The sequence below is a fragment of the Periophthalmus magnuspinnatus genome, chromosome 9, assembly GCF_009829125.3.
Source record: "Periophthalmus magnuspinnatus isolate fPerMag1 chromosome 9, fPerMag1.2.pri, whole genome shotgun sequence".
Classification (NCBI taxonomy): Eukaryota; Metazoa; Chordata; class Actinopteri; order Gobiiformes; family Gobiidae; genus Periophthalmus; species Periophthalmus magnuspinnatus.
This window is the reverse complement of record NC_047134.1, coordinates 33,329,040-33,341,426: the sequence shown is the minus strand read 5'-3', so window position 1 is coordinate 33,341,426 and position 12,387 is coordinate 33,329,040. Positions and strand designations below refer to the sequence as shown.

General features: G+C 39.7%; 1 protein-coding gene across 4 annotated transcripts in view; it reads right to left on the bottom strand.

Moving 5' to 3' along the window:
• LOC117375956 (hamartin-like) overlaps positions 1-12,209 on the bottom strand; it is a 30,796-nt gene extending 18,587 nt beyond the window's left edge. For 2 of the 4 annotated variants that reach the window (XM_055224332.1, XM_055224331.1), the window contains exons 1-4: positions 12,133-12,200; positions 9,508-9,619; positions 2,871-2,974; positions 298-450 (exon numbers count right to left, since the gene is read on the bottom strand). In XM_055224332.1, coding sequence (XP_055080307.1) covers positions 298-450; positions 2,871-2,974; positions 9,508-9,619; positions 12,133-12,165 — 402 coding nt within the window. In that variant the 5' untranslated portion in view covers positions 12,166-12,200. Of the gene's footprint in view, positions 1-297; positions 451-2,870; positions 2,975-9,507; positions 9,620-10,890; positions 10,951-12,132 lie in introns of those variants that run through there. The other 2 variants (XM_055224330.1, XM_055224333.1) reach the window with 2 other exon arrangements.
• Between the last annotated feature and the right edge of the window lie 178 nt (positions 12,210-12,387).

Here is a 12,387-nt window from a genome sequence, read left to right as displayed (position 1 = left end):
TCAGCAGTCAGGATTTGCAAGGAAATATTTTGTGGTTGACAACCAATGCAACAACTCTACATGGGAACTACGACATAAGATGTACATAGAGTCATATGCCTGGTCATTTACCCGTGCTAGTTTATAAAGAGCTTTGATCAGACCATTTACAAAAACTCAACATGTAAGTCACAGGTTTGGAGCTGAATAAATGTTATGTAGACAAAAAAACAAAAAACAAAGAACAAATCTGAACTGTCACCAGGACAATGCAGTCTCTAGTCGGGTAGAGGTTGTGTGCTGGCTATGTAGACAGACCTTGAGGCACCGCAGCAGGGAGGCCAGCAGGGGGCAGCGTGTAACCAGGTGTACCCACGAAGGTTGCTTCCTGATCAGGTGACCCAGCAGTGTTACAGCAGCCAATCGTGTTGCAGATTTATTCAGAGCATCATTTAGCTTTTCCAGCAGCACCTTCAGAAACAAGGCAGGTGTGAACTGTAGTTAGCTGTGGATGGTTGATTGATGGCATGAAAGAATTTAAGGAAGACATATTGTGCTTTTGCCTGCTATATAGTTATAATCTAATGTCATCCGTGGATGATAATGTTATATTTTGGACATTTTAAATTGCAATATTGAGCTAAAACAACATAATAAAAGAAACATGTCTGCTGACTTTCACGTCATCACATGTGCCTCATGCTGTCAGCCCCTGCTATGGATAGCTTTACATTTTATTTATTTATTCCTTTTTTTTTTTTTTTTTAATCTGTGCAAAAATGGCAATGCGATGCTATCTAATTCTATGCATATCACTGATTAGTACAGAGCAGAGCAGTGGGTGTGTACCAGTGGAGGAGAAAACTGAGGTAAAGTGGATATAAAAAGTCTACACACCCCTGCTCAAATGCCAGTTTTTTTTCATGTAAAATAACGACAGCAAGACAAATAACTTCACAACTTTTTCCACCTTTAATGTGACCTATAACCTGTACAATACAATTGAAAAACAAACTGAAAACTTTAAAGGGGAAAAATATAGAATCAAAAACTTAAAATAACCTGGTAGCATAAATATGCACACTCTTAAACTAATACTTTGATGCAGCACCTTTGGCTTTTATTACATGACTCAATCTTTTTGGGTAGGAGCCTATCAGCATGGCACATTTTGATGTGGCAATATTTGCCTACTCTTCTTTGCAAAACCGCTTCAAATCTGACAGATTGCGAGGGCATCTCCTGTGCACAGCCGTTTTCTGATTACCCCACAGGTGTTCAATGGGATTCAGGTCTGGACTCTGGCTGGGCCATTCTAAAACCTCAATCTTATTCCAGTGAAGCCTTTCTTTTGTTGATTCAGATGTGTGCTTTGGATCATTGTCATGCTGAAAGATGAAGTTCCTCTTCATCTTCAGCTTTCTAACAGAAGGCCGAAGGTCTTGTGCCAACACTGACTGGTATTTGGAAATGTTCATAATTCCCTCCTGGGTCTTCCCCAGGGCCTCCTCCCGGTGGGACATGCCCAAAACACCTCCCTAGGGAGGCGTCCAGGAGGCATCCTGAGCAGATGCCCGAGCCATCTCAGCTGCTTCCCTTTCATGAGGCTTTGGACGGTTTGCCAGAATTTCTTTGAGGCCGTCTGATAGTCCTCTTCCATGGCCTCCCTGAACTCCTCCCAACCCCGAGTTTTTGCCTCTGCGACTGCACGAGCTGTGGCACGCTTGGCCCGCCGGTACTCATCAGCTGCCTCAGGAGTCCCATGAGCCAACAAGGCTCGATAGGACTCCTCTTTCAGCCTAACGGCATCCCTTACTTCTGGTGTCCACCACCGGGTTCAGGGATTGCCGCTGCGACAAGCACCACAGATCTTACGACCACAGCTATGAGCAGCCGCATTGACAATAGAGGTGGAGAACATGGCCCACTCAGAGTCCATATCCCCAGCCTTCCTCGGGATCAGGGAGAAGGTGCCACGTGCACTGATGGACACCCTTGTGCTCGAACATGTTGTTCGTTATGGACAAACTGTCACTAGAACAGACGTCCGATAACAAAACACCACTCGGGTTCAGATCGGGGAGGCCATTCCTCACGATCACGCCCCTCCAAGTGTCACTGTCGTTACCCACATGGGCATTGAAGTCTCCCAGGAGAACAATGGAGTCCCTGGTTGGTGCACTGTCTAGTACCCCCCCCCCCAGGGACTCCAAGAAGGCCGGGTACTCTGCACTGCTGTTTGGCCCGTAGGCCGACACAACAGTGAGAGACCTGGACGATGTGGCTACAAAAATGTCAGGAAAAGCCTACTAGAAAAGCTGACCTTTATTTGGGGCTGGTCAGAGGCACTTTAATTGGTGACAGGTGTGTGCTGACTCCAGTTTAACATGAGTTTCAAAGATTTAATCGGTTAAATCTGACCACAGCCACATCCCCACTTATAAAAGGGTGTGCACACTTATGCAACAACATTCTCTCAGTTGTTTATTTTTACTTCACCTCCCTGAAAGATTTCTGTTTGTTTTTCAATTGCATTGTACAGGTTATAGGTCACATAAAAAGTGAAAAAAGTAGTGAAATTATTCTATCTTAATGTAATGTTTTAACATGACAACAACCTGGCATTTGAAAGGAGGTGTGTAGACTTTTTATATCCACTGTAGATCACAGCAATGACAGCAGTTTTTAAAAGTCACTAAAACATCAGTTACCATAAAATTTGCAGGTGTCTGAGCGATCACCTTCATTGTTCAAGTGAAATTATGTACAAGAATTTGCAGAAAAATTCTCTCTCTCCTCTCTTCATATAATCTGGACCCCTCCATTGCCCCCCTCAATGAAAATTCTCTCAAACCGCCACTGGCTGAGGGACATAGGACAGGAGAGTTTACCTTGTGTAGTTGCTCCCTGGCATTAGACAGCAGAGAAACAGCCTGAGAAGAAAATGTCTCCAGGTAAAAGTCCACCAGGGATGTCAGGACGGTGCCTCCTCTGTCTAAAAGAGGAAGCACATGTTAAACACAGCATGTTTTCAGTTTTAACACGCTAGTAACTGAATCCTAACCTTATTAAATAACAGGATTAAAATGATCATTAAGTTAAATCGGTGTGAATATAAAGGTCAACAGTCAACAGTCCCACTACTAAAAGTGCTTTACCTATCCAGCCAGAACCACACACTTTGACCAAAAAAAAAAAAAAAAGGATGAGTGGGTCTAGAGCCATTTCTATACTTCTTGATTCCAGAGGGCATGATTGATAGGCGGATTGACCAATCAGAGACACAAGCTCTGTTCAGGTAAAAACAAACTTACATGTAAAAAAGAAAAAAAGACATCACAGAGAACTGAGAAACAGTGTGGATTTTTGCAAAAACAACAATCAAAGCACCTAATTTATCTCAAAACACAATTAGTAATAATATATAGGTCTATATTTTTCTCCCTCATCTACACAAGTACAGTACCTGATTGTGCACATGCATGTCCACGACCAAACCTCCTCTGCCAAACCAGAAAACCTACGGGAAACACTGCTGTCCATAGATCTCGGCCCTACGCAGAGTTCTGATTTCACATGGAGTATAACAGTGGTAACAAGGTTCTTCCGCATTAGAAAGCCATGTAAAACAAATTAGCGGCTGTAGTTGGACCGTCCCAAGTTAAGATGGAGGTTTGACTCATCTGCATTTAGGGTGATGTAGGAAACCAGAGCATCATATTGAAGAACACGCAAACACACATAAGTATTTTTTATTGTTATTTTTTTTTATTATCCTGTTAAGAATAACCAGACAATATAGGGCAATCCATCAAAAATGTGCTAAAAAGTGCCCATAAATGTTGTGGTAGAAGTAAAATCAACCACAATATGTCACAAATATCACCCTGTTTTAGGTCAAAGTACAGAAAATCAGATACTAACGGATACTAAAAATTATATAAAACCAGAGCACGTATCTATACTAAAAAAAAAAAAAAAAATCACAGGACAGACATGACCTTTCCTGAATAGGTTTAGAATGATCTTGAGTTTTATCAGAAGAAGTATAAGACTAAGACTAGTACACACCTACACACGTGGACAAAATTGTTGGTACCCGTCAGTTAATGAAAGCGCCAGATGCAGCAAAGCAGCATGGATCTTAAATTTCTGAATAATATGTGCAATTGTAGTCACAGGAACATTAAGCTAAGCAGATGGTCTTATAGCCTTTACCTTTAACATGCTTGTCTATAATTTTCTTTCTAATCTCCTGAGACAACTGTTTCCTTTGCTTCCTCTGCTCCATGGTGAGTGTGGTACACACCATGTCACCAAACAGCACAGTGACGACCTGTAGCCCTGTACAGACACCCACTGACTGATTACAAAATTGTAGAAACATGTGATGCTAATTAGTGGACACACCTTGGATTAACATGTTCCTTTAGTCACATTATTTTCAGTCTTTTCTAGTACTACCATATTTGCCCAGGCCTATTTCATGAGTTTATTTTTTTTTAAGTAATTCTGTTGAAGCGTGGTTGAAAAGCAATGTCTGGCTTTCACTGGTTAAAGGGTACCAAGGGGACCAACAATTTTGTCCACGTGTGTATGGACCGCTATGGAACCTGCCAGGACCACTGAGGGATTACACAGATATACCATATAAATAAAGAGTGTTTTTTTATTATCATTGTGGTATCGTTTGGTAAGTCTATTCCTTAGTAACAAAATCAAGTTTGAAATGTTAGTAATTCTAATTTGGCACATTTCCAAAACAACAACTATGTAACTATTTCTCAATAAATCTATCACGGGCACAGTGCAAGAATCTCTTGACCTTGATACAATGAGGTGAGTAGATAAACTCTTTGATCCCTGTTTGTGTGACCTGAGAGCATCTGTCTATGTTTCTGTCGTTGTGTTGTCTGAGTGGTAAGGAGGTCAATCCAGGACATAATCAAACTAAAGGACAGACCTCATGTTTTGAAATGACCTGTTCTCACGGTGTCAACAGTCCTCTCTCTGTCCCTAACACCACCACAGAGCACCTGGAGAGCTCTGAACCACTAGCATTAATGTTGTCACGATGCTAAAATTTCAAACTCGATTTCGATACTAAAGAATAGATTTGATACTGACTACAATCCCATACCAGGATGATAGTAGAAAACACTTTTTCTTTAGATGATAGAAAGTGATTTTCAACATTAAATCATAGTATTTTTCTGACTATACATCACTCCGGAGTATAAGAATGCGTAATAATGAAGAAAAAAACATGTAAGTCGCACTGGTCTATTCATCGCTTTTTTGAGGGAAATTTATTTTACAATATCTGAGACCAAGAACAGACATCTTCAACGGCAAGTTATAATAACAATAAAATAGACAAAACAGGCTGAACAGCAGTGCAGCACGCTACTATAACATAAACAATGTACTGTCTGGTATGTTTATGAAAGATATTAACAGTTAATCAGATACGTTACACTAACGTAACATGTGGCGACTTGTCCACAAGCACGAGAGACACGAGAGTTTGTTTTACTGATGTTTACTTACTTCTTTATCACAGTTCACAACGTAGAACACATAAAAAATAACTTAAGCTCTGACTCATATTACAAATACACATCAAACTGCATATGAACGCATGGAAAATATACATACCACTATGACCTGCTAGTAAACAAACCAGTGAACCGAAAACTTTATAGTTTACTTTTCAATTGTTTCTTAAATAGTACTCTGTCGGGTCAGATTTCACATTTGCGTAAAAAGCTGAACTGGAAAACAGGAAGTAGTTTTCGTGACCTTAAACTAAACTCATGATAAACTAAATATTTACAATATTGTTCCAATTTGATGGGAAACAATTAGTTTACGCTTAGTAGGTACAATATCTGAACCCGTAAGATGATGGACAGTCAGTGTGTCCAGGGTGTTCTGAGATAAAACAACAAATGCTGCCAAGAGAATTAACAGCAGTGCAGGTCACAACACAAGTCACAACTGCCCCTGCACCAACAAATGGCTCACATTCACGTTGTAGACATTGGTAACATCTGTGCCAAGTGCCAAAAGCACAGTATAAAAGAGTTGAAGAAACAGTGTCTCCAGTGCAAAACTTTCACAGTCGCAGTCAAAGTGTTGTGCTTAATAATGTCCACAGTCAGTCTGCAGCATCCATGCGTAAAGTTGAAACCAAAGACAAAAACTCCTCCTCGGTCCTGGTAAAAGTGTAATTCCCAAGTAAATGTGGTGTAGTACATCCATGTGGAGAGCATTTGCATAAAGATGCAGCCAGATGAGTCCACGTAAAGTATGCCATAATCATCCTTCTTCACTCAGGAAACCACCGAGTGAAATCTTAGTTATCAAAACAAAAGCATGTGCTCCACAGCGCTGCCTTTGTTATTTATCGCCATAAGAAGAAAACAAAAGTGAAAAGTGCGTCCACGTGAGCTCCAGCTGGCAAACAGTAGTATAATAATAGCCTCATCATAATAACATTAGTTATTCAGTTATTGAGGACAGTTCTAAATTCTATCGATTCCCCCCCAAATGAAAACTTATCATCTTTATGGTCTTATAAATGAAGGGGAAATTAAATATGAAATTACAGGTATTACAAACACAACAGCACCATCTGGTGGTCAAACAAGTGAACTATAAGATGTATAAACAACCGTTACATAACACATATATAAACAAGTACATGAAGCATAAACAGTGAACTAAATATGCGTCTTGTATGTTAACATAAGATATTAGCAATTAATCAGATAACTAAAGCATAGAAAACGAGCTAACAAGTTTATTCTTGATCTCACTCCAAATCAGAAGTGACACCGAGTTTTCAAGGGATTTAGTGAACAACTCCCCCTGCTCCGGAAGTAGATTAAGCACTGCTCCAGACGCTGTCAATGTGACAATAACAAAGATGTGTAATTATATATTTTAGTCGCATCCCCGGCCAAAATATGAAAAAAAAAGTGCAACTTATAGTCCAGAACATACGGTACTTGTTGTTTTATATTCCTATGTGGCCTTATATCTGTGTAATACCTCAGTTGTCCAGGTAGGTTCCATAGTGGTCCATGGGCGTATTATACTCCATGCGATCTTACACATTTTGCTCAAGATGATTTTAAAGTTATTCAGGAAAGGTTCATTTCTGTCCTGTGAATGTGACTTTTTTAGTATTGATACCAGTTCAAATTAGTATCTAGTTTCAATAGCAGCCTTAGTATCTGATTTTCACTACATTTGACAACACTAGATCCAGGACAGGGATAACTTTGTCATTACAGATTACCGTAAATTTCTGACTATAAGGCGCTACTTTTTCCCCCTGCTTTGAACCCTGCGGCCTATACAACGGTGCAGTTAAGTTATAGATTTTTACTGGGTAACCGTCACCGGGGGGCACTCTCTAGGAGTAAATGCAAAAGTGAAACAGACGTGAGGAAAGATTACATGCTGAAGAATACACTAGTTTTGATGCTGAGCTATCATTTTTCCCATCATGCACACACCCTCATCATGGAAACCACACGAAGAAATGCATATGATGCAGCTTTTAAGGTAAAGGCAATCAATCTGGTCATCAAAGAATGAAATGGAGCCACTGCATGTAAGCCTGGTATCAATGAATTGATGGTGTGACGTTGGAGGCGGCAGCGGGAAGAACTAATAGTGCGTTCACACAGGGGCGTCAGGAGCTTTGAGTTTACATGCAAAGTTTATGGTGGAAGCGTGTCTTGGCCACCCTGCATTTTTGCAGCACGTTTTCAAGCATCAGAGCAGTGCAAATCTGGCTTTGACACGACACATCTTGAGCATTGATGCATCGGATGCTCTGGCATCTGACACTTTGGACGTGTGAACAGAGTTGAAAAAGCTTTTTTGCCATTTGACGAGCAGCGTCAGCCAATCAGAGACTACGCTCTAGTGATGTAGTAAAATCATTATGCAGAAAAAGTAGAAAGACATCAGCCACAAACTACAGGCAACTTAATTATTCTGGGTACACCGGCTTAAAGGCTAGTGATGGACCCAAACACGCCGCCACTGAGCCAATCACCTCTGTTGATGGGTTTTATGTAATAAATACACTAAAGCCACTCTCTCAACCTGGTCTGTACCGTTCACAAAGAAACTGGGAAAACAAAACATCCAAAGGCACTCGCACACCACAATGGACGCCCTGGATGCGCGTCAAGTACTTTTCTACGACGTACGTCCATGGCATCCATCAGAGCCGTTTGTCCTCAAATGCAAAGGCATCCAACTCATTTTTGACGCCCTGCCACTATCAGTCAATGTAAAAAGACGACAAAATCTTTCAGAGGAAATAAAAGCCGATGGTCCATGTTGGTGCTGTTTTATTTTCTAAACATTGCAGGTATGTTCATCCCATGTTAACAGCGTGTTGGTGCCATACTGGCGATTTTCAGGCGCAGGCTGAAAAAACACGTGTCTTAAATAAAACTCAAAAAAACGTCCGTGCACCATCTTTCTATGTAAATATCTCATGTTACATCATATTTGTAACATGCTTTATGTATGACCTAAATATGTACAAAATGTATTTTCTTTTAAAATGTAGCTGGTGCAGGCTATATTTTATTTATTTATTTATTCAATGTTTAACCAGGTAGGTCAATTGAGAACAACTTCTCATTTACAACAACGACCTGGATAGGCAGCTTCAGTGAAACACATAAAACACAAACACAATTCACAAATCAAAGAATAAAACATTAAAAAGGGAGGGTAGAATAGTGGTTAAAAACATGTGCAGTGATCTTTTAAAATTAATCAGATTGAGCTTTTAAAAACAGAGAGCGAAACAAAAGAACCAATATTCAAGTGGGCTCAATAATCCCAATGTACGGTAGACACAATAAATTGGAAGATGATTTGAAGCCTTTAAAACCCCAATTTGTAATTCCATTAATTGTCCCTACTACATTAAAGTTCTAAATGCAAGAAAATACTAGTAACTTACAAGGTTATCATACTTGCAGGAACATAGTTCAATATTCAAATGAATTGTTTACATAATTTTAATTACTTTTAAATGTAAAAAAAATAAAATTGTGGCTAACAAGTTAGTGCATTTTCGTAAACCAGCTTTGTCTGCCTAGCAAGTCCAGACTAATATAGTCAACTGCAACCAGAGCTCGAAGTAACAACTTCACACCCATGCTCACTTCCTATTTGTAATGTGGCGGCCAGCGCGAAATCTATGATTTCTCTCAGTCCCTTGCAATATTTTTTTCCTTGCTTTTTTCCTCGTAAGCAGCCATATTTGTTTTGATACTCATCTGCACTTGGGAAGACTCACTGGTGACTAGACTCACATTTTCATAAAGTATTGAAGAAGTGTGTATTCTGCATCCCAGGCAATTTATTTGTGAAAATGTTAAGACAAATTAATTATTTTATTTATTATTCAAGTGTCTTCAATATGCAGCATGTTGGAAACTGTGGTTTATTCATTAAATGTTAGCAGGATTTGTGTTTGTGTGAGACCTGAGTTGAGCTGTAGTGACAGGGAGTTCTTGACAAGCTCCGCCTCCTTCAGATCGGTCCCCTCCAGCAGGGACAGATCCAGGACTACAGGCTCCCGGGACATGGCTAATACCTGGAACAAACACACATTAGGAACACATATCAAAGCCCGCACTATACGCAGACCAGGAATTAGACAGGTCTGGGACTACAGACTCCTAGAACATGGGTAACACCTGGAACAAACACACAGGATTGAATTGTACGCAGACAACACAACACAATGACAACACAGAAATATGACTATGCCATAATAGTATTGTGCAAGCCCAATAAAGTGCTTGTGCAAATAAAATTACATGACTAATTTGCACCTGCCCAAAATGAATGAATAAAAACAATTCAAGAGATTGTATTTTACTTCTATAGGATATTACTTGCTAACACATATCATGTTACCTATTACAGTTTTGAAAATGCTGTATTCACCAATAGCAACATATTAATATGCTTAATAAGTTTCACTTTTGTTTTTGACAGTATGATTCCCCCCTCCCATTGCTCCCCATGTTAAGTCACTCCTCCTTCAGAGCACTATCACAACACAACCAGCGTGCATCCTGCTAATGAAGCTACTGCACATTGCATCAGGTTTGTCAAGTTACAGTGTGCAGTTTTGTATCACGCTTTTGTATATCTATGGAGGGTTGTTGTGTGGGAGTGGCAAAGAATCTTACCGTAAGGAAAGCCTGGGAGAGATCACTAAAGATCACTACTAATAATAACTGCACTACTGTACAAAACAAATGGCGTTCTATATAAAGTGTGTTTCTAACTTAGATTTGAAAAGTGCTTATATCTGAGTGGATGGTTCCTCAGGTAAGTAATTCCATAGAACGTTCCAGCTTTTACAGTTTTGAAACCAATTTCCATACTATACGTGAAATATCTGCCGATGCTCGATATCAATCGATACCAGTGAAGAGACTGAAAATAGCATTTATTTCCTTTAAACAACAAAATAAGACAAAACTGAGCCAAATGTGTTAGTAGCTGTTATTTATCTCTCATGTAACCTCAGAACAACTTTGTGTTAATAAAAATTCAAATATTACTTTCTGCACAAAATTAAGAAGTACCTGCAAACACAGCTCAGGGATGAGCTCTTTGGAAACTTCCCTTTTGGATAAGAGGAGCGTGGAGGGGGTTAAAACGGAATATTAATTCAGCTATTTGATAATTGTTATGTCTTAATTCTATTTTTTTGTATATTTAATAAAGACAAAAAATGATTCTGTGCAATGCTCAACTCACAAGCCTACTTCATCCATGCTCCCACATGACAATTCTCTATAAATATACAAAAGTTGGATACAAAACTGTACACACATCAACTTGACATACCTGATGCGATGTGCAGTAGTGTCATTAGTGGGATATGTGCTGATGTGTCGTCACAGGACTCTGAACGGGGAGTGATTTTGCGTGAGGAAAAGAGAGAGAGGAAACTCAAACTTATTTAAAACATTAACATGTTGTTTTCTGCAATAAAAGGAAACAGGATGATCTAAATGTTATGTGCTAGCAATTAATATGCCATTGAAGTAAAATACCTCCTCTTTAACAGAAACTTCTATATAACAACTCAAATAATAATTAATTGAGGTACTGACAAAGAACTAATATTTTCAACTAAAAAAATTGGTCAACTAAAGACATGTCCTGCCAATCGATTAGTGGACTAAAAAGGGGCGTGGCAAAATCTCTCAAAACTACGTATCTCTATGTACCTGACCCACCTGCACCCACAGGACTACACCTGCAAAGGAGTTCATGCAAAAACAACTATTTATGCAGAAAAAAAGTACTAGGAAATAGTGTATTTATATAAAGACTTGTCATGAGTTTAATCTGCCTTTATACATATTAAAAAAAGCCAAATCAGCTAATTCATTCACTAACTTCTCCTTTTTAATGTTGTCCCATATAAATAATTATCTAAATAAAATGATCATATAAATTTTGGTCGACTAAGACACCACGAACCAAATAATCAACTAAAAACTAAAGGCCTAGTGCTTTAGTCTAAGAATTGCAATTTTTGTAATGTTTTGTCAGCGTTGAAATGAAAGCGGGATTAAGTCGAATAAAAAATTAAAAATCTCAGTGACATGGCGATATGTTATTTTACATAGAGGTTTTATTGAACGTCACATGCCGTTAGTAAACTATAACTTCTAAACGATAATTAGAAACCTCCAATTGTGTTTTGATTCAGTCCATCATAATAAAGTTTGATTTTAGGGATTTTGAAGTCATAAAGAGTAAAGACGCTTGACAGAATAGGACCGCGCGTGCGCAGTCAGCCGTGTTTACTTCAGCACAAACTTTATGTGACGTCACCGCAGGAGGAGGGAGCGCGAGCGGGGGCCACGCGCCTCACGCAGCTGTGAACTTTTAACGAGGCTAATGGTAAAATGCTAACGGCTAAAACAGGAGCCACACGCAGCGTACGTGAGCTGACAGTCCGAGAGCACCCGCACACCGCCGCGGGGGCTCCTCCGGTCACCGCGTACAGAGCCGGTTTAGAGTAAGACCACAGAAAAGACGGAGAAAAAGGCGGTTAAAGACGGACAGTTGTTTTACCTGCGGGCCATGCGTCAGGACGCACGCAGACATCAGCAGCAGCAGGCCACGCCCACCACGTAATCTGAGCCTCGACCCGTCCCTCCACACACGCACGCGCACACACTTTTCAATTACCGAGGCTGGGGCAACCAGCGTATGGAAAATTTGTCTTTTAGTAAAATTACAAAATACTAAAAGTAAAAGTTACGTGGCCAGTGATGTGCTCAGTTACAAGTATAAGTACTGCTGCCAAAATTGTACTTGAGTAAAAGC